Source organism: Erpetoichthys calabaricus, chromosome 1 (assembly GCF_900747795.2).
Source record: "Erpetoichthys calabaricus chromosome 1, fErpCal1.3, whole genome shotgun sequence".
NCBI classification, from domain to species: domain Eukaryota; kingdom Metazoa; phylum Chordata; class Cladistia; order Polypteriformes; family Polypteridae; genus Erpetoichthys; species Erpetoichthys calabaricus.
This window is the reverse complement of record NC_041394.2, coordinates 321,060,291-321,083,094: the sequence shown is the minus strand read 5'-3', so window position 1 is coordinate 321,083,094 and position 22,804 is coordinate 321,060,291. Positions and strand designations below refer to the sequence as shown.

Below are 22,804 nucleotides of genomic sequence, written 5' to 3'. Positions count from 1 at the left end.
GAGATTAAGAAAATTGTCAGCCATCCAGGATCTTAATTCAAAAAGACAATTGTGCAGCTGATTAATTGCAGAGTTACAAACAGGTATGAAAGCTGTGTATCATCAGAAGAACAGTGAAAAGAAAAATTAAATTCCCTGATAATAGCTCCTATAGGATGACACTGTAGGACCCAAAATGGATCCCTGAGGAACACCACACTTAATAGGAGCAGTAGACAAAAAACAGGAATTGAAAGATAATGAAAAGTAATTACCAGTAAGATATGACCTGAACCAGTTAAGAGCAGCCCCTTTAAGCCCCACCAGAAATTCACGCCGTAACGGCAAGATCTCATGGTCAGTGGTATCAAAAGCTGAAGAAAGTTCTAGGAGGACAAAGACTGCAGCCCCACCTGAGTCAGTAATAAGTGAGATGTCATTAAATACTTTCAGGAGGGCTGTCTCAACACCATGAAAAACACAGACCAAGCCAGATTGGTACTGTAAATCTCAAATAAATTATTGGAATTAAGATGATCAACCAATTGATTCAAAATAATTCTTTCTAGATGGCAATTGGGAAATCGAGTAAAATTTAGCTAACACTCCAGGATCTAAATGTTCCTTTTTTAGACAAGGTCACACCACTGAATGTTTAAAAAATGAGGGCACACCCCCCTCACTAATAGAAACATTGATAATAGCTACAAAAAAGGATCCAGAACATCAAAAGCTTCAACACAGAGACATGGTGGAATAACATTAAGAGGACTGAAAGTAAGTTTAAGTCTGACAACAGTACTTTTTAGCTGTGAAAGTGAAACAACATCAAAAGATTCCAAGACTATGCCATGATTAACAACAAGAAGTACATGACCAGTAGGAACAATGCCACAGCATAGTATTATTTCATTGACAAAGAATGAAAGAAACTGCTCATATAAAAGAACAGTACTATTTAATGCCAGTTTCTCCATTACTTTTCTTTCTTTGAACTCTTTATTCAATGATTTATGAAATCAAGTCACACTAAATAAGCAGACATTGAAATATTCAGATGTACTGTATAGGCTTCTGCAACAGATTCTTTTTCTAGGACTCTGACATTTTTAAGCCATCTCCTAGGCCAGTGCTTCTCAAACACAGTTCTGGGGACCCACTGTGGCTGCAGGTTTTTGTTCCAACCAGCTTCTGGTTTTAATTGGACTCCTGGGCTAATTAAGTGAACTGTTCTGTGTTTTGGAGTCAATGGAGAAATAACAAAACTAAGTTTGATCATTTTTATTAAAATGTACTAAGCACTTATAAGGGGATAGTTTTTTTTTTTTTTTTTTTTTAATAATTTTCAGCCTGATATTCATTCTGCTTTTTCAGGTGTTCTGATTGTTTAATTTATTATCTACTAATAAGTGGGTCTGATGCTAAAGTTATTGCAGCCTTTCACCATTTGTTGTTGTTTACCGGACTGTCAGTTCTGTTTGTTTTAATTATCATTATTAGGATACAGTGAAGGATGCAAACTGCACAAAAAAAAAAATAAAACAATAGGACAACAACAAAGGAGAGGTAAGCATTTAAAGCAGAAGTAGAAATATTTCTAAACATCTTATGAATGTAAAAATCATACTGCTGTGATATTCTAAAGGCAGAATAAGAGAAGGGAAAAAGACCATCTAAATAAATCAGATCAATTCTTATCACGAATTGTGAATTTGACTGGAATAAAAACCTGCAGCCACAGTAGGTCCTCAGGACTGAGTTTGGGAACTCCTGTTCTAGGCCATTAAAACACCAGCGTTTCTCATTGACTGCATGCATTTAGAGGTACTTTTAATATTATAAAGCACAGGACCAGACACCGCAGCAGAGAAACAAATTGTCCTGCACAGTTGCCAAAGTAGGGACAAAGAGATGGCTACTCCATTTAGCTTTGTATTGCAGACCTGGAATAGGAATACTTTTCCACTACCCAATTCAGTCACATACAGTATGCTGCATATATAGCAATCTTCCTAGTTTTGTGAACGCAACTCCATTAAGATTTGTGCAAACTAAGACTGAAGTTCCAACCTATGTCAGAACTTCTATTCCCATATTCTCTAACTGTATCTGTTATGCGCATCATATTGTGATATGAAGTCGTTCTGTCACTATTACATTAACTATATTGTTTTAATCTTTGTATGATCAGCTCTGTCTGCTACTACCATCATGATCCACGCCAAGAGTGATAGACTCAAAATGATAGCCATGTGTAGCCCAACAATTTCTTTGCTAGCTGGGTTTTGTAAAGTGTCATTGATATTGCTATGAAATGTGAAATGAACAAAAAGAAGTTTGTTGATATGACATATTAAATCATGAAAATTCTAAGATTTGTGAATTTCCCCTTGAGATTAATAAAGCATCTATCTATCTATCTATCTATCTATCTATCTATCTATCTATCTATCTAAGATGCTTTAGCTGTACTACATTAGATATGTATCATGGAAGGTGGCTTCAGAAGGAGAGTTCCAACTGTCTACTCCAGTGTAATGCAAAATGACTAAAATTAAAATGGTTACCTCAAATGGTTTAAGTTATACTCATTGCATAGAATAAATGGGTTGCTTTTCCCAAAGAAGTGACAAACTGATGTACATAGATACTATATAGAGACAATCTGCAACCTGCAACTGTTTTCATGCAATGCTAAAATGGAACAAGAGCTTATAACATAACATCACATTCTGTAATTCAAGTTCACAGGAGCCTGAACCCTATCCAGACATCATTAGATGCAAGGATGAATCCAACCACGGATGGAATTACAGTTCAACACTATGCTCACTTATACTATCATTCACTCACTGGGACTAATCAACCTAACATGCAGAACATAGGAATGACAGAAGAAAACAAGATTTCCTGCATGGAGAAAATAGGAAAAGACAACACAATGGACTGTGGTGGGTTGGCATCCTGCCCAGGATTGGTTCCCTGCCTTGTGCCCTGTGTTGGCTGGGTTTGGCTCCAGCAGACCCCCGCGACCCTGTGTTCGGATTCAGCGGGTTGGAAAATGGATGGATGGATGGAACACAATGGAGCCACGAGGCAGCAGTGATAAGCATGCTGCCAACATGTGTGATCTCACAATGAGAAAACAACTGAATCATACCGGCCTGTATCTATTCAGATGGACACTAACTTCTCACATGCCCTTGATGCCAAGGATGACAGTGTTAATAAAAAGACTGAAAAACTCAACAGTAAATTCTCAAACCTCCTAAACTTGAAATTGCAGCACTGAGGACAGTGGCAGGAAGCAATTGTGGGCAAGGCGGACAAGTCCATTGTGGGGCCAATTTAGAATCAGCTATCAACCTAACTAGACTCATTTGTCAGGAGGGAGTTAAACCAACATGGTCAACAATAGGCTCAGAGTTTAAATCAAGGACACAAAAGAATAATGATGAAAAACAAACTTAGAAAGATATCATTATCTATATGGGAAAAATGTGAGATGCACAGGGGTACATGTGAAAACAGTCCTTGTGCTCAACAGTTACTTACTGATCTCCACTGCCATGACATAGAGAAACACTCAGGGCTTAGGGTCTACCCAAGTTGTCCTTACAATCTAGGGGAATCATGAAACACATGAATTAACATCTTTTCTTTTTACCTTTAGAACCCGTCCATCTGCTCTTACCGCACACTACAGTGAAATATACCGCAAGCTGCATACAGTACACAAGACAAACATAAAAGATACATGCAGCTTGTATATGTGGTCCCTGCAGGTACTGTAGCTTTGCCTTTTAAGTAATGCACTAATTTATCAATACCAGAAGTGTCATCTTGAAAAGAAAATAAAAAAAGTTGATATAATCTCTTTAAAGATAGATTATGTTGCTGTGTTTAATCTAACAACTTCTGATAGGTCATCACCAAAACCCCCACCATGTGGTAAGGCACTATCAAAACCAGAAAAGTAATCCAACCCGAGTGGTGATGAGCAGAAAGATTTGCTCAAATGTGAATCACAAATATATGATTCGCAAAAAAAAAACTGTGTTTCGCTTACCAACAAATTTGCTAAATAAATTGCAATTCGCCTCCAGTGAAATCTGTGTCATTCACAACAAGAAGATGTTTATTTGCTGTCTGAAAGCATTTCCATGCAATAATTCTGCATGCATTTGCCTGTTATTTAGCATTTAAATAGTAATCTCTAGTGAAAGAAAGAAAAAAAACAAAAAAAAAAACAAATCACCAGTGAGCACAGCCTTGACATGGATAAGGTGGTTGCTAGGTAACAGTGGAGGAGGGCGGGGTTTGGCGGCAGCAGCTTCCTGTGTAGAGAGACTTTGCTTGGGGTGGAAAATATGCATTATATGATTTGTTTAAAATTCCTGATGTATTGTACTCATCTTTGGTAATGTGAATGACAGAATTCATTTTACTGGTGTGGTACAAATTACATGTGTTGTGTAGCTGCAGAAAGGAACAAAGGTAAACACAGAAGTGTAAATGAGGCTTTAAATCCTTGTTTTCTACCCCACAAAAAAAAACTTTAAAACCCCAAAAGCCTCTTTAGTGAGTTTCATGTATTGCAATTGGCAAAATCACCTGCAAAATGAATTTTAGTGTTAGTCTTGCCTATTATGCTCATCAATCACTACAGTAAATGTCAGCCAATCTGCTGCATTTCAGGTCAAGTACAATGAGGACAGTGAATGTAAAACATGGAACACGGCGTCATTCACATGATTCTAAACTCGACAAAACAACTGATCCATGGGATGCCCCCTAAAGTAAATCAGGCATCAAATAAGAAAAACTTTCTTTAGTGACTCATGAATGTTATTTCCCAGGTCACACTGACAGGATGTCTACTTAACTGCTGGCAAGCAGAATGCACAAATAAATCCTTGAACCACCTAAATGCTACAGGCTACCATTGCCACACTGTGCTAAATACACAGAGTAGATAAAACAGTGTAAGTCTTAGGCTTAGCACATACGAGTATAGTGTATCACCCAAAAACTCCCAAATCTTTTAACTTACAGTATATAATAAATAAGCTGAATTCTTTTAATTACAAGGGAACTTAGTTCTGTGCTATTTTCTCTTCATGTAAATTCATAAAACTCTTTTTAAGAGTTAGCATATAGCTTAATTTGCTTTAAATATCATGCATTTAAACAGCCAGTCAGTGGAAGAAAATGCTTTGTTTGAATCCAAGCATTAGTGTTCATCATGTTTATTGCGTCTCCTTAAACCAGTTTCTTCTGTTTCTTCAGGAAGGTCTTTTATGACATCCATACTGTCCAGGTTAACATTACTACAGCTTTTCAAATCCATGTCAAATGTTTCATCATTAGTATATAAGCTTTCTTCATTTGTAATGTCATCATTTACAATGTCTTCTGTTCCTGTGTCCGCGATCCCATTTTCTTGCCCGGCAATGGCTTCCCAGTCTACATCTGAATGTGATATTTTCTCATTTGTTACTGGAAATTCAATGAGGTCGTCAAGTTTATTCTCAGCAAGTGGACCTGTTTAAGAGAGCACATAAGGCCATGAGAACACAATGACAAATCAACCCTAACCTACCCCATGTTATTTTATCCCCAATCGAACCCAACCTAGACATACCATTCCCAAATCTACTTAGTCTGGCTGAGGGACATGGGGACCTGTAGCCCAAGAAACCATTCACAAAGTACAGTATGTCCATTCCTTATGATACTGAGTGAACACGCCAAAAATTACCAAGTACCATGAAGAAATGCTTCCATGAAAATTCATTCTTACCTAGTTTATAGTTGTGCTAGCACATTCTCTGCAAACTTAAGAATATAAAAAAAAAATTTAAAATAAAACTAAAAAAAAAAAAACAGTCAAGCCAGCACAGCTAATCAATTTTCATCTATATATTCCCTCTTACATTAACAAACAGTGGAGTTCTTAGAATTTCCCATCAATGAGGTACTAGTTCATTACACTTAAGTACATCGTAGTGCTCTCATATGCCCTCAGTCACTCTTCCTAGACCAATTAAGAGGTAACTGCCTAACTCGCATGTATTTGGGACATGGGAAGAAAACCAGATTACCAGAAGGAGGACCCAAATAAACTCCACTCCTGGCCAGGATTCAAACTCTATCTCCTAGAGCTGTGAGGGGACAGTACTAAGTGCTACAAAACGATGCCATGCTTCCATTTACCCACTATTTTAAAGCATGTTCCTACTACTGTCTTTGACAGGGAATGATTAAATATTACCACAAACACTCATACATCTTGAAAACATGTCCTGTTGCCTTCCTGGTGTTCACTTTCTTGAAAACTCTCCTTATGCTGTGTTCCGACAAAGTGAGTGCGGATTCCTCACTGAGTGGTTCTCATTCCATACATATTTTCGACCACTGGCTACTGTTAGTGCCATTCATATCAAGTGCATATAGAAGTTATTAAGCTCGCCTGCCAAAGAGGTATCGGAACTCACGGTACTGGGAATAGTTGCTTTATAGTCCATTATTGTCTACAGACCTTCCCAAATGCGCATAGGATTGGACTGTTCAAATTGCCCTTTCACTTTCTCCTATATACAGTATATCTGATCTACCCTTGATAAAATATCCAACTTGAAGCAAACCTGTTAAGAGTACCCACCAGATGTGGAAGATTAACTTTATGACAGCTACATGAATTGAAACTGCCACCTCACAAAACCAGCATCCTGGGCTTGATTTCCATTCCTGGATGTGTCCATTGAAAGTTTACATGTTTTTCCTGGGTATGCATAGTCTTTACTCTGGGTACTTCAATATTCCTCCATCATCTCAAAAGCAGCAGTAAGTTAGCTTAATCAGAAATTCCACAGTAGCCCTTGTGCGAGAGTGTGTGTGAGTGAGCCAAGTCTTGCTGGTAGCTGCTGTGCACACATTACTACTGACATAGTCACCAGCAACCTTTGAATGGATTAAGCATATTTGAGAATGTTACCTTACTGAACCTGGTATCCTGCTAGTGGATGCGACTGTGTATATCGAAGTAGATTCTTCACAGTCCATATCCAGATACTATACAGAATAATCACATCCCACTAATGAGACCTCATCTGGATGTGTTTTCCTACTCCTCCTTTCCATAGATATCTGACCTTAGGTTATTTCATCAAACCAGAGGGTGAAAAATAATGTACATAAGCACAAACTGCAAAGTATGAGAATAATTGTAGGTGATTAAAATATAAACAGAAACAAATCATTTACAGTGGGGCAAAAAAGTATTTAGTCAGCCACCAATTGTGCAAGTTCTCCCACTTAAAAAGGTGAGAGAGGCCTGTCATTTTCATCATAGGTATACCTCAACTATGAGAGACAAAATGAGAAAAAAAATCCAGAAAATCACATTGTCTGATTTTTGAAGAATTTATTTGCAAATTATGGTGGAAAAAAAGTATTTGGTCAATAACAAAAGTTCATCTCAATACTTTGTTATATACCCTTTGTTGGCAATGACAGAGGTCAAATGTTTTCTGTAAGTCTTCACAAGGTTTTCACACACTGTTGCTGGTATTTTGGCCCATTCCTCCATGCAGATCTCCTCTAGAGCAGTGATGTTTTGGCGCTGTCGCTGGGCAACACGGACTTTCAACTCCCTCCAAAGATTTTCTATGGGGTTGAGATCTGGAGACTGGCTAGGCCACTCCAGGACCTTGAAATGCTTCTTACGAAGCCACTCCTTTGTTACCTGGGCGGTGTGTTTGGGATCATTGTCATGCTGAAAGACCCAGCCACGTTTCATCTTCAATGCCCTTGCTGATGGAAGGAGGTTTTCACTCAAAATCTGACGATACATGGCCCCATTCATTCTTTCCTTTACACAGATCAGTCGTCCTGGTCCCTTTGCAGAAAAACAGCCCCAAAGCATGATGTTTCCACCCCCATGCTTTACAGTAGGTATGATGTTCTTTGGATGCAACTCAGCATTCTTTCTCCTCCAAACACGACAAGTAGAGTTTTTACCAAAAAGTTCTATTTTGGTTTCATCTGACCATATGACATTCTCCCAATCCTCTTCTGGATCATCCAAATGCTCTCTAGCAAACTTCAGACGGGCCTGAACATGTACTGGCTTAAGCAGGGGGACACATCTGGCACTGCAGGATTTGAGTCCCTGGCGGCGTAGTGTGTTACTGATGGTAGCCTTTGTTACTTTGGTCCCAGCTCTCTGCAGGTCATTCACTAGGTCCCCCCGTGTGGTTCTGGGATTTTTGCTCACCGTTCTTGTGATCATTTTGACCCCACGGGGTGAGATCTTGCGTGGAGCCCCAGATCGAGGGAGATTATCAGTGGTCTTGTATGTCTTCCATTTTCTAATAATTGCTCCCACAGTTGATTTCTTCAAACCAAGCTGCTTACCTATTGCAGATTCAGTCTTCCCAGCCTGGTGCAGGTCTACAACTTTGTTTCTGGTGTCCTTTGACAGCTCTTTGGTCTTGGCCATAGTGGAGTTTGGAGTGTGACTGTTTGAGGTTGTGGACAGGTGTCTTTTATATTGATAACGAGTTCAAACAGGTGCCATTAATACAGGTAACGAGTGGAGGACAGAGGAACCTCTTGCAGAAGAAGTTACAGGTCTGTGAGAGCCAGAAATCTTGCTTGTTTGTAGGTGACCAAATACTTATTTTCCACCATAATTTGCAAATAAATTCTTTAAAATCAGACAATATGATTTTCTGGATTTTTTTTCTCATAGTTGAGGTATACCTATGATGAAAATTATAGGCCTCTCTCCTCTTTTTAAGTAGGAGAACTTGCACAATTGGTGGCTGACTAAATACTTTTTTGCCCCACTGTATATAAAAGTATTACATTTAAAAATTCAAATTAGTTGATTCCTAACTGTAAATTGATATTATTTATGAAAAATACTATTGCTATTATTTCTTCATGACATAAGCCAGGGAAGTTCAAAGAGTATGCAAACATGCCAGCTAGTGATTTTGTAATGCATTTACACTGCCATCTTAGATGGATACTAGATAAGCATATCACATTGATCAAGTCCATATTGTGAAAAGGAAAGTTTCATCCAAATAAAAAGTATTTACACTGCCAGCTTACTGAAATGAAATGCTCCACTATCATCTCCTAAACACCATTCTTCCAACTCATTTAAGACAACAAATAGGTTTATAGGTTCATTATTGTCTCCTGCATAAATACCTGAGATTCAAATACAAAAACAGTGTACAGTGTTGTTTAGAAGTAGAAAGTCAAGCTACATTTTATGAAATAACTAGGTTTTCTTCTCTTTAATGTTTTTTTAATTTCTAATTTCAATACAGTGTGCCCCTAAGCAATTGTAAAAAAGAAGGGAAAATTGAATTCTTTCTGTTGAATATATTTAAGTGACAAGCTGACAAAATAATAAATCCCCCTGCATTAGTCTAAATGTTAGGCAAGTATATTCCAACTTGAAAAAAATGGTAAAACTGCAAAGAGGGCAAAAGGAGGATTTAACCAGGTGGCAAATTTGTAAGACAAAATAATAAGGAATCCAAAGACAAAGTATTAAGTGGTGTAAAAAGAAAAAAGAAAAAAAAAACTCTCTCCAAGAGTACTCTGCTTACCACTAAAGACGTGTTCATCCACAAGTCATATTTAGAACAATAGTTGTTCAAACATATAGGAAATCCAAATTATTATGTGCAAATGCGCTCACAATTAAGAACATAAGATTAAAAAATTGAGCAGTTTCCTATACTACTGCACCAAAACAGATTACACTCTGCATTTTAGTTAAGGCTAAAGACTAATGCAGTGCAAAGACTCTTTTAAAGATATAGGAGAGGTAGCAAATAGTAGCGCTTCATTTTTTATCATCAATACATTGGCAAAAAGAATACGAAGAACCAGGACAAGACTCAAGGCAATGTAATGGTATCTGCCTTCTATATTGTATTACTTCTACAGTCCTATAGATGGTGCTCCTCCAAAGTTAGTATTGCTGAAGAGATTCCAATACAAAATGTTCCTCTGTGCGCATTTATGTTAAGCATTTGGAACAATTTCTTTTCTTACAGGTCATCAGACTCTTTGTTTGCTCAATTCCAGATTAGCAACAATTTGTGTAAAGTATAAATACCTGGCCTGAGCTGCAAAAACAAAAAAAGAATTTTCCAACACATTTTCATTGCTTATTAAAGTTTAATTAATGATTTATGGTGAAAAAAACATCAGTGGTGTAGTGACATGTACCTTATGTAGGAATGTACAAATACCTTGCCCTTAGAATTTTAAATGTACATGTGAATGTTCATAGTATAAATATGAAATCTCAATAAACTGTCTGACAGCACTATTAAAAGTGTAATGGTTCAACCAGAAATAAGGTTAGATGAAGTAGTGATGTGTACAGCGCCCTTCATTAATATTGGCAAATAAACGCAAAAAGGGCTGTGAAAAGAGTCTTTATTGTTTATCATCTTCATTTAATACTTTGTACAGCTCTCCTTTGCTAAAGATAACAGCACTGTGTCTTCCCCTGTAGTGCTTACTTAAGTAGGAGAACACATGGCAAGGCATCTAAAACTAGGGTGCCAATGTTAATGGAGGGCACTGTATGTATAGTAACCAGCCATTCCTGGTATTATTGTAGACTATTGAGCTATAATATCCCTGTCCAGAATTAGAAAAAATTATGATAAATTAAAAACAAACATTTTAATATTTTTTTTATTATTAATAGACTGGCTTATTTTCCCATATTGTGATGTTGAAATTAACTTCAGTCAAAAGCAAAAATGAGAATAATCAATTGCTGTGTTGTGATAATATTGCATCACGATGTTTCCAGCAATTTCCACCCTTACAAGGTAGGGCAAAAGATGCAGGTCCTTCTAATGGACTATACCCAGTATAACTCACTTTCCTGACCACCATTCCTCATTCCTTCATAATGTACAACTAAATAAGAATGACATAACAAATTGTTTCTGTGTGTGTGTGTGTGTGTGTGTGTGTGTGTGTGTGTGTGTGTGTGTGTATAACAAAGTAATTATATATCCTGGGTATATACATGTTGTATTTGTTGTCATTTAACACTTACAAATACCTACTGTATGCTATTTATTTTTGGACATGTGTCTCTTTTTGTTGGTATTGTTTAATTGTCAATTATTCTGGAGAAACATGCAAGTGAGAACTTTGGAAGAATTTTGAGTTCCTACGGATAAGATTTTCTTACTGACCCTATGTTCTTCCTTGTTAACCCTTCAAAAGAATGGCTAATTAATCCTAAAAATGATGCATGACACTTCAGCAGTTTGAATTTGCATTTTTTTTTTTCAGGATTATTGCTCAAGAGTTAAAAAAAAAAAATAAGGTTGAACTGAAATGACATAAAATCCCAATATTTTTTTATATTTCCAGCTTACTTAAAGTTATGTAAATATTGTTTACTCAGTTACAATTCTGTTATTAGAAAGAGGAGATGGTGAACAAATTCGAAAAAAGAAAAAAAAAGAGCTAACCTGCTGTTTCACACCCAGACCTTTCCATGCCTCTTTTCTTCATCAACTGCCTGATTGACTGAAGTTGAGCCATGATTTCATTTTTCTGGTCGACGGCTACTGACTGGACACTGGAAAATAAAAGTAACAATGAGTATTACTCTTCTGATTGATAGGAATAATTAAATTGTCTGAACATCATGCAAATTGTATCTTTTTCTAGGGTTCATGATGACTCCCCAACTATCCCCCAAACCCCATGGCCAAGAACCATAAAGCAAATGCAAACCCATACCTTCTTAAACTAAGAATGGGTAGAAGGGTACACACTTTTTAATTTAACTCACCAGTTAGTTATTGGATCTAGCTGGGTTAAAATGGAGTTTAACATCTTCTCAGTCTGAGCTAAACGCTGCTCAAGTTCATTCAGCTGGTTTTCTATTTCAAAATAAGATTAATAAACATGAGCTATAGCTACAATGTGTATGTATAAAATGTACACATTACAAACAGTTACTTTTTACAATTTTAGCAAACACCACAATATTAATAATAATTTAATGACATGCAGGGGCATATATGAATTATGAATTCACATTAGCCTTTAGCAGTCAACTAAATGTGTGTATATCTGACTGGTGGCTTCATCTTTTAAGAGTCTCTGGTGAAAAGATGCACAGCAGCCAATGAATATGCATAACCAAGGCAATTCATAAATAAATAATAGATAAATAATATTATATTATTATAATTATAATATTATATTATAATATCATATTATAAATAATATTATCTATAGTATGTGGCAACTTCTTTCAGTGATTAGAATCTGAAACACTTGTTGATACAGCAATTCATTAACAATTATAGCACATACAAAATGTAAAGTGCAATCTGTTGTTTTAATATTTAGAATTTACAGAGCATGTCTATTGGTTAGATTGGATTAGACATTATTTATTTAGACTGAAGTGAATTTTTAAGATATCTCAATTATGTAAAAAAATGAGGGCTATAAATAAAAAAAATGGAGACAACTGGCCTGAAGGAGAACAAGTATATCACTGTTAGTTTCATTAACCATTTATTTGTAAATCTAATGGGTATCAAAGGGCTAGTGATTGTCATATGACCAATCAACAATTTGTCCCCTGTTACAATACACTTTGATCAAATATTTTGACATCCACTGAGGATAGAAACAGTTGGGGTTCCTTGGTTTACGTTGCTTTTTTCCTGTGCATTTTAGAGTATTCACATTAGACCACATTACATCAATTTTTGCAAGAGAAAATAGGAAAATCAGAATGCTCCTCATTGACTTACAAGTTTGAAAAAATTATTATATTATGATTTACTGAAGTGGCCGGACAATCCAGAATAGCAAATCACATTTTATTTTGTGAATGCAATTGGAGAAATCTAAAGATAACTGGCAAGAACAAAAGACACAGACAAGGTGCCAGGCTTTTCTGTTCCTAATTAAGTGTTTGTCGATAGAAAGATTTAATTTATTTGAAGAAGTGAAGTGAGAAGATGATTTTCCTGAAGACATAATAGATATGGACTGGAACCAGCTTCTTTCAGTTCCTCCACTACATCTTAAAGCAGGACAGCAATTTGGCAACTAACAATGCAGATACAGTGTCAGTTTTATAATGACAGAGCTCATTAATATAAAAAAAAAATAATCTCTCCTCCTGAATTTGGAAGTAGGCTGCACAAAACATTTCAGAAGGTTCAAATTCTACAGCACACTGTTGGCAAAGAGTTGAATAATACAGTCAGTTAGGTCACTTTAATTGCAAAAAGTTTTACACTAATGAATTACACTCTTAGATTATGATTTGTCACATCCTATGTTGGTAAACTGCAGTACATGAAAATGTGAAACTGGCTTCTGTTTTGCCCCAAACAACGCAAAAAGGAGGGCTGCAAAGCCTTAAATGGAAATCTGAAACCAAACTTTGCTGCAAAGAGTAATGACAAACATGGCAGACAAACATCTGGAAACATGAGTATTCACTACCAATGAAAAAATATTATTTCTTTTACAAATTAGTCACACACTTTATATTAGCATGCAATCATTAACATCACCTGGGTTGACATATTGTAAAGGTATTTGCAGAATGTATGGATCAATATTAGGTTAATCAACTAATATGAGAAAGTAGTCAGTCTTCCAAAATGCTTACTATCAAATGGCAGCTCGGTCTTATCTATGTAATTTTCAAAACAAACTAATTCATCCAAAACATAGAAAATACCTGTCTCTTCAGAATTTTTGTTAATTTCTGAATTTTCATTCTTGTGTCTTCCTTGATTATTCTGTGATCGAATCTATAAATTAGATAATAGATTAGCACAATTAGTTGCTTGATTTAAATTTAAAAACTATACAGTTCTAAATATAATAATGAAAAATATGGTTAAAAAAATCAGCTAGCAACCTTGAAATATTAAGTTTTCTGTCGCATTAGAATAACATAACAGCAATATAATAAATGGAGATTCTCTGATGATTTTTCATTGATTTCCACAGATTTTTCATCAAACAATGATTAACTTTCTATTTCAATTTAGTTTTTACATATGGCTCGTCATTGAAACCAGGTCAAAGCAGATTTACACTTAATTGTAAATCTAAAAGTACAAAACCATCAAATACTACTACACAAAAGCCCATAAATGTGTTTAAATTAAAAGTACTGGGGTGAGATTACATGATCCCACTGTAGGAATCAGGCAGACAGCTAGACTAGGAAATAAATGAGTCACATAAATAAATCATACTAAAAGAAAATATGGCTAGTTAGCAAAGAATACAATAAGGAAAACTCCAGTTAACAGCATTATAGAACACCTTTCATAATGGTCCAGAGAATGGCATACTGATACTTTTTGTGATCAGTTCTTTATTATTCTAACCATAAGAAAGCAGAAAGGAATTCCAAGTAACAAAAAATAATGCAATCATAATGAAACAGCAAACATGCTATAAACACATTTAATTCACATGAATAAAAACCACACTGAAAGTTTCCTTTCTGCTACCATTATATTGGTGATTTTTTTTTGTGTTGTCCACCTTACCTGGACTGTGCTTAGTAATTTTTTCCCCCATCACCAAATTTATTTTCCATGACAGCTAAACTTTTAATGTCATAATCAGTACATTGCTACATGGAAAACTGTGGCTTTAATTACTGGACTACAGTATCAGTCCTTTGACAATGTTTCACATTAGGCTTTTATTAAGATATCCAGGTTTGTCCCAACTTTCTACTATTGATTATAGTTTTAAAAGATCATATTTTATGATTCCCATCCATGAAACTATTCAAAAGAAGATCAAGTTTTTGAAATATATTTATTTTATGCTATTATAGTATTGCTGGGTTTGCATAATCACACATTACTAAAGAAAACATCTACTTGCTATAAATATCAATGCAGCCATTTTCTGAATCCCAGTTCTTCCTACATAGGGTCATGTGGAAGCAGACTATTCCAAAGATAAAAATCAAATGACAGAATGTAACTCCCTATGGGGTACCAGTCCACCACAATTACTTATGAGAGAAAAATAAAAACAATATCCACATTAGAAGTACCCTATTAACTAACCAAAATTTTCCAGACAACTCAGACCACTATTTAAGAAGAACACCCTGCTATTAATATGGTACATTAAAAATGGAAGCTTTATGAATTCTCAGAATGCAGTAGGGCAGGCAAAGATGGAATTCTTTGATTTAACGTGTGACAAAAAGCCATACTGCATAACTCTAAGCAAATCGCTTAAACTGCCAGAGATCACACTGTGGAAGTATACACCTATCTGACAACATGTTTATGATTTGTGAGTCACCTTGGATAACTGACTATCAACTAACTCCTCAGCTCTCTCCAGGTGATCTTAGCTCCCAAGCTGTGGAAATTGGAAATATATCCAAATAACTCCAATTCCTAAATTCTACACTGGCTTCCACTTATGTTTTCAATCAATGAAGTTGTGAATTGTTTAGTTATTTGCTCATTTCACCTTAGAAGACATACTGTATCAATGCTTATATTCAACAAAATATACCATAACCACATGACAGAAGTCTACTCAAAACATCTAAGATAAATATCATCTTTTTCTATAGGGCTATTAAACTCAGAAATTATCTACATGCCAATGCGCAAAATACAGGATCAGACTCGGCAGTTAAAAAATGTATTTAGACTTTAAGACTGTTTATTTTCCAGCCACTTCCAGACTGTCTTCATCTAATTAATATTAATTAATATTTTCAAACTGCACAATGAGTTCAAAACCCACCCAATTACTGCTTGTAGTCAGGACTGCACGCCTCTCCCATGCCTACTTCTTCAATAGGTCTGAAGTGGCTGTGCTTGTGAGCAAGTGAAACCTGATATGTCCTGGCCTTTCTCTAGGGTTCTTTCCTACCTCCTGTGTTCACATTGCCAAGTTAGACTTTGTTCTATTACTTGAAACACCAACCAATGCACAACACAACACAATGCATTTTAGAAATGTATAGAATTACATTATGTTGTCAGCTCTGTTACCTGATTTGGTATAATGCACATATACAAGTGTCACACTTTGGCCACAGCAATTGCTCAGTTTTAGCAAATTTTTCCATGCAGATATGTGCCAAGCTTTCAGGCGAAGAAAGTTTTTGATTTTTAATGAGAATGTAAGAATTCCCTTTGCCAGATCTAAAGTTGCTATTTAAACACACCATTTCACACTTAATTTACAAATGAACAGGATAAGGGACTTCTCTAGCACTAAAGGATTGTTTTATCATAAGGGTTACTCATGTGCAAAGAATATAAGATTTTACTTTAAAAAAAGAATAAAAAGCATGCAAGATCATAGGGTGACACAGTAGCTATCATTGCTGCTTAATGGATCCTTTGGGTTCAAATACAGCACCTTGCTTGTGTGTTTGTTTTCCACAGGTCAACATCAGTTCTCTCAGGGTATTTTAATTTTTATTCTCAAATCCTCATGTATATTAGGCTAAGTGGTAATTCCAAACTGTGATAATAGATGTATGCTTGCGTGGGCCCCAAAACAGACAGTGCAATTTCTTGTCTTGAACTTCATGCTACCAGAATAAACTCTGAATCCCTGCAACCCCGAATTGCATTAAGTGGGCATGAAAATGTTTTGTTATACAAGGTCAAATGAAACTGGAAATTTAATTATGGTTTTCACAGGAAACGCATACATTTAGGGTGAATTAAAAGGTTCCTAAACCAACAGAATCTCTTCAATTTGAAAGCATAAAAAACAGTAGGTCAACTACTGAATGACTACAAGATAAACATTAAAAAAAAAAAAATAAACAATTTACTAATGAAACACCAGTATGAAAAATCAACACGAGTACAGTGATGTTTAATCACCTTTATTTGCTTCTTAGCAAGTATACAAGAAACTTCAAAATAGTTCAGATTAATCTTTGTTAGAATGTACATTAACATAAACAGTCTAAAGACAATGGTGGCCAATTTAGCATTTACTTTCCATACCTCTTGCTAGCAACATTCAGTGCATTTATATGTACATTCAAAACCGGGATAAGCTGAGTAACCCAGCTCTCCATTTACATGTGCAAGTCCACTTATGGAGTGCTCTTTTGGCTAAATGCTCCAATGTCATAAAAATGCACATCAAAAAAGATTAAACTCTAATGGCCACATGAACATGGAGTCTGTGCCTCCCAGGTAGTGTTACTTTTAAAAGTAACATATTTACATTACTCATTACTTACAAAAAAGTACCTAAATATGCAATATACTGTAGATACTTATTATAAAATGTAAAGCATTATAAGCAGTGCATTACTTTTGGCTTACTGTTTCTTCTTTTGTATGAAAAACTGCACATTTCACTGGCTAGAATTTTTTATTAAATCCTAAGGCCATATATAAAGCATGAAACTGACAAGAAGCACAGACCATACGTGATCATTTTATTATGTTTTATAAATACATTTAGTCCTTCATGTTCTGTGAAGTAAATAACACCCATTCCTTTGACATCCCCCAAAGTTTTGCTGTATGAACACAAGTTGCTGTGCCACCAGATCCCACATAGGAAATACAGTAGCTGGATTAAAACTCCTGTGAACTGACCTTTTGTTAATATGCTTCCGTTACTGAACTGCACAAGCACACTCTTTTCTGCTTGACTGTGAATCTGGGCCCTGCAAAGGAGCGGCATACCACCAAGTTTTCTTCTTACTTTTCACCCAGTGCTGACAGAATAATAATAGTGCAGGTATTTTTAATTCAGCAAAATAAGTATTGCACTAGGTTAAACGTTACTTTCAAAATTAATTGGACTATGTAAGGCACGTTACTTTCAACACTGCTCTCGAGATTGTGATGGTGAGTTTAGCACTGTACTTTCAGCTCAACAACATAAATTTAGCCATTTCTGAAATATTGATATAGACAACTTCAACCAGGAGAAGGAATAATGTGATGATGGGGAGTTTAGCACTGTACTTTCAGCTCAACAACATAAATTTAGCCATTTCTGAAATATTGATATAGACAACTTCAACCAGGAGAAGGAATAATGTGATTGCCCAGGAATTTGCTTCAGCAAATTCATCTTTGTTGACACTTCCACCGTTTTCTACCCATGACTACTGGGTGCATGTATGAAGCTAAATTACGTGCAGGCTAACAGACATGCGCAGACTATGAAATCCTTAAGTGTAACCTGGTTATGGGTTTACATAGCCAAATAAATGGGTTACTCACATAGAAATCTACTTGTGTTAATCTGGTTTCTCAGAGAACAATATCCCTGTTTCTCTAACTGGAATAAACGTATACTAAGCATTTATGAAACCAGGTTTCTATGAGCAATGAGGTTATAAAAGTGCATGTAAACCCATTGAGCCTGAAGAGTGAAAGGTTTCCTTCTTCCCTAAAATGTGCATATATGTTTATTAAATTATGCAGAGACAGATACGTAAGTGACAATAGATTTAAAGATATCTGGATGCATGTTTTGAAATCGTTCAATCAAAGAAATGAAAATGAACGCTAGTAGGCTGGCTAATCACATGCTCTGTCTTAATCTTTTCATTTTTAATCTTTATTTAATGACTTCTAAATCTTTCAGGACTTACTTTACTTAATTTCATGCTTTTTAAAGAATCGTTCCCTTTAAAAAGCTTACGACAATGCTTTCCCTAGATTACAAAATTCAATTCTGTAAATCTCGGTGAAAATTTACAGAGGACTGATTTATATAATGATTTAAAAATATCTTAAACTATAGATGAAAATTATGAAAACCTTCCTGTTATCCAAATACATAGATAGACAGACAGACAGACAGACCCTTTTTGTAACATGTTTGCAACTGAAAGGATGAGCCCTCTAAACCAAGTGATCAGTGTTTTTTTAGACTATAGATAATTCAGCTACTTCACATACCTTCAAAATAACTGCTATTTTTCCAACATGATGTGTGCATATAAAAATATAGAAAATCATACAAAACAGAAATAAATAGCTTATTAATGCAGTGCTAATTAGAAGCTTAGATAAACCTAACACATTTGTTAAGGAAAGGCAGGACCTGCATTTTTTTTACCCTTGTAGAATCTGCTTGACATGGCCACTTAACGTTTTACACTTATTTTCACCAAGAATGGTATTTTCTTTCCGTCCTACGTTTCTGTGGCAAACATAAAATTAATTAACACACAAAAAAATGGCAATGCACTGGGTGAGCCTACAACGGTCTTCTCATGCTGCTGTTTCTACTGTTCCAATCAGCTGAACAGAAAATTAACTATTCACTAAGCAAGTAATCCTTTGTAGATGCATATCCCATCAAATAAACAACCTTTTCAATAACTTTAATAAATCTGATTACAAAGCTGACTGGTTATAAATGTTTGTTTTCTCCTAGGCCATATCCACTTTTTAAGTAGTGTGAATATTTTACTCATGCGTCTCACCTTTATAAATTTGTATGCTGCAAAAATACCAACTCCAATGGCATAGAGTGGCATCAGAGTGAATACAAGTCCTTTGCTACTTGATTTTTGCTTTTCGGTCTTTAGTTCTTGCTCCACTGACTTTTTCATGTCTTGCATGCCTTCAAATGATTTCCCTTTGGTTTCTTCAGGAGTGATGTATAAAGGATGAAAACCAACTCCAAAATGATGCATGGCTAAAACAGACAAAAAAAATGGTGCCGTTAGTGAAACAGACAAGTTCTTTCAATTAACAGGGTATCATAAAATTAAAGCAGAAACTTTTAACGCATTCGTGTCTATAAATACGAATACTATTAACAAGTATTCGACAATTAAAACAGCATTCAATTTCTGCTAAAAATAATTTTACTATTAATGATAACATTTACATCATTTTAACATAAATACATGGAACAGATATATTTAACTTATATGAAATATTTCTTGAGGACAGGCACTCAAGGAAAGTAAGTGAATTCCTCACATCCATCAACAGAAATGATCCTTCAGCTGATTTCTGCTCCTCACTACTACTTCAGTCTTTTATAACTGGGTTTGTTCAAAGTACATTTTAAGGTAGATATGCCTCTGAACTTTATCCATTCATCTGTCCATTTTCTAACCTATAGGTAGGCAGTGTGGTGTAGTAGTTAAGCCTTTAGACTTCAAACCCTAAGGTTGTGGGTTCAAATCCTGCTACTGACACTGTGTGACCATGAGCAAGTCACTTGACCTGCCTGTGCTCCAACTGGAAAACCAAAAGAGATTAAACCAACTGTATCATAAATGTTGTAAGCCGCTCTGGATAAAATAAGTAAATGTAATGTAATGTTTCATCCTCAGCAGGGCAGCAAGCATCGAGAACAAGGCAGTAATAATCACTGGACTTCAACTACTGTAGTAAATAAATTAATATAGAAATCTCAACATTTTTTATTTTGACTTATTTATTTTTTAATTGGGGTGCAAATAAAAACAACATACATTGCAATGAACTAAACAGCTGATGGATGAACATTTTATGTTTTAGCCTAAAATAGCCTGATGCTAATTTCTTGATTAACACTGAATGCATACATATTTTAGAAAGATCTGCTTTCATCTACAATAAAGAAATACACTACAGCAATCTATTTGTTAATACAGTACATTAAAATAAATGTATGACCTAACAGCTGTTTAGCTGTTTACTTTCTGCGTGGCACGACATTTCAGTTGCGAGCCGACATACATTTATTTTACCGTAAATACTGTAATAATAAATAATAATAATTCATTACATTTATATAGCGCTTTTCTCAGTACTCAAAGCGCTACAAATCTTCACGCGGATTTCACAACAAACTGAAGCTTCCACTTTTCATAGGATGGCTACCTAATATTGCATTCGATACTAATGTTTTAAAAGTAAACCACATTTCAAAATTATATTTTTTATGTTAATAACAGCAGCTGAATTTTTTTCCTTTTAAAGAAGCTGTCATGACATGCGCCCTTGGACAGGTTTCCGAGAGCTACGAAGAAAACAACAAAGAATTTGACAGGGCACCGTTTACGTACGTCTCATGCGACTGCCTGGACCGAAGCTTCTTGCATCCTTTGATCCACTCGATCCTCCTCCAAACATTCTCGGTAGCATGATGAACGTAAACAGGAGAAGGGTGAAGACCAGCATCACCACATGAATGGCAGACAGCGCCATGGCTTAACAAATCTGTGGTGGCAAATACCACAATTAGGCAGCAAATACGGAGCCAGAGCAAAGGAAACTGCAGCTCTCTGCAAAAGGGTAACAAATAAAAAATTTACGACGTGCTACTGTTTGCACATCTGATCCACTTCCTGATTCTACCTGCCAGTGGGCGCACTTTGGCGCCACCCATGAGGAAGTGACATAGTGGCTGGACTCAAGATAGCCAATGATTGTACAGCGCCTTTTTTCATCCAATCAAAAGATTGTCTGTAGAGCAGGCGGTAAGTAGCATTCCTTCTTCAAAAAGCATGATGAAACTGTTCCCCGGAGAAGAGCATGTTACAGTAATGATACTGTAATCTAAGGCTAAAGTTACACGATTTATGTAAACTTGTGTTTTCCAACCGTGTTTGTTTACTTGTTTATTTATGATACTACTCAATTTCGTGTGTAAATTCGCATGACCTGTGATAATCATATTCTTATGTTATGGCTTATGGTAATTTTCCAATATAATCATTTTATGTATTTTACGGCATAAGCATAACGTGTCTGTCAAACCAGTGAATGAATACGCCTTTGGGTAACTACCTGAGAGAACTACACAGACTTCATTCAGCCCAGAGGTTCTTAAAATCTGCGCCTCACAGCTCTGTGGTGTGCTACTATGGATTTTCAACATGAACCTGAGTATTCAAAAGGTGCCAGTGCTGTGGAAAACATCTTGTCCGGTTTTTGTTCCAAAGAAGGCACATCCTAGTGCCTTGTCTGACTACAGACCAGTAGCACTTGCCGCATATATAATTAAAGTTTTTGAGAGATTGGTCCTGGAAATATTTTGCCCCAAGGTTAGATCAGCATTGGACCCCCTCCAATTTGCCTACAAGGTGAGGACTGGGGTTGAAGATGCCATCATCTACCTGGTGCACCATGCCTACAGTCACTTAAAAAGCCAGGAGGAACTCTTAGGACTTTAGGACTTTGTTAAATTGTGCGACTCAAACCACCTACACCTGAACACCAGCAAAACCAAGGAGCTGGTGGTGGATTTTAGGAGGCCCAGACCCCTCATGGACCCCGTGATCATCAGAGGTGACTGTGTGCAGATGATGCAGACCTATAAATACCTGGGAGTACAGCTGGATGATAAATTGGACTGGACTGCCAATACTGATGCTCTGTGTAAGAAAGGACAGAGCCGGTTATACTTCCTTAGAAGGCTGGCGTCCTTCAACATCTGCAATAAAATGCTGCAGATGTTCTATCAGACGGTTGTGGCAAGCGCCCTCTTCTACGCGTTGGTGTGCTGGGGAGGCAGCATTAAGAAGAAGGACGCCTCACGCCTGGACAAACTGGTGAGGAAGGCAGGCTCTATTGTTGGCATGGAGCTGGACAGCTTGACATCTGTGACAGAGCGACAGGCGCTCAGCAGGCTCCTATCAATTATGGAGAATCCACTGCATCCACTAAACAGTGTCATTTCCAGACAGAAGAGCAGCTTCACCAAGAGACTGCTGTCATTGTCCTGCTCCACTGACAGACTGAGAAGATCGTTCCTCCCCCAAACTATGCGACTCTTCAATTCC

General features: G+C 36.2%; 1 protein-coding gene across 1 annotated transcript; it reads right to left on the bottom strand.

The window, feature by feature from the left end:
* Positions 1 to 757: 757 nt before the first annotated feature.
* ccdc107 (coiled-coil domain containing 107) lies at positions 758 to 21,396 on the bottom strand. The gene is made up of 6 exons (XM_028818407.2): positions 21,086 to 21,396; positions 19,505 to 19,719; positions 13,763 to 13,835; positions 11,840 to 11,930; positions 11,514 to 11,623; positions 758 to 5,523 (listed from the first exon to the last, which is right to left on the bottom strand). The coding sequence occupies exons 1-6, from the start codon at positions 21,225 to 21,227 to the stop codon at positions 5,213 to 5,215; spliced, it is 942 nt and encodes a 313-aa protein (XP_028674240.2). The 5' UTR covers positions 21,228 to 21,396; the 3' UTR covers positions 758 to 5,212.
* Positions 21,397 to 22,804: the final 1,408 nt, after the last annotated feature.

Excerpts from the sequence above, each read along its gene's own strand:
- ccdc107 (XM_028818407.2), bottom strand. The coding sequence starts at position 21,227 with ATGGCGCTGTCTGCCATTCATGTGGTGATGCTGGTCTTCACCCTTCTC. Across the intron at positions 19,720-21,085 it reads TCCAGGCAGTCGCATGAGAC|CCATGCATCATTTTGGAGTT; the intron begins GTACGTAAACGG and ends TGTCTGTTTTAG. Across the intron at positions 5,524-11,513 it reads GTCTGGGTGTGAAACAGCAG|GTCCACTTGCTGAGAATAAA; the intron begins GTTAGCTCTTTT and ends TCTCTTAAACAG.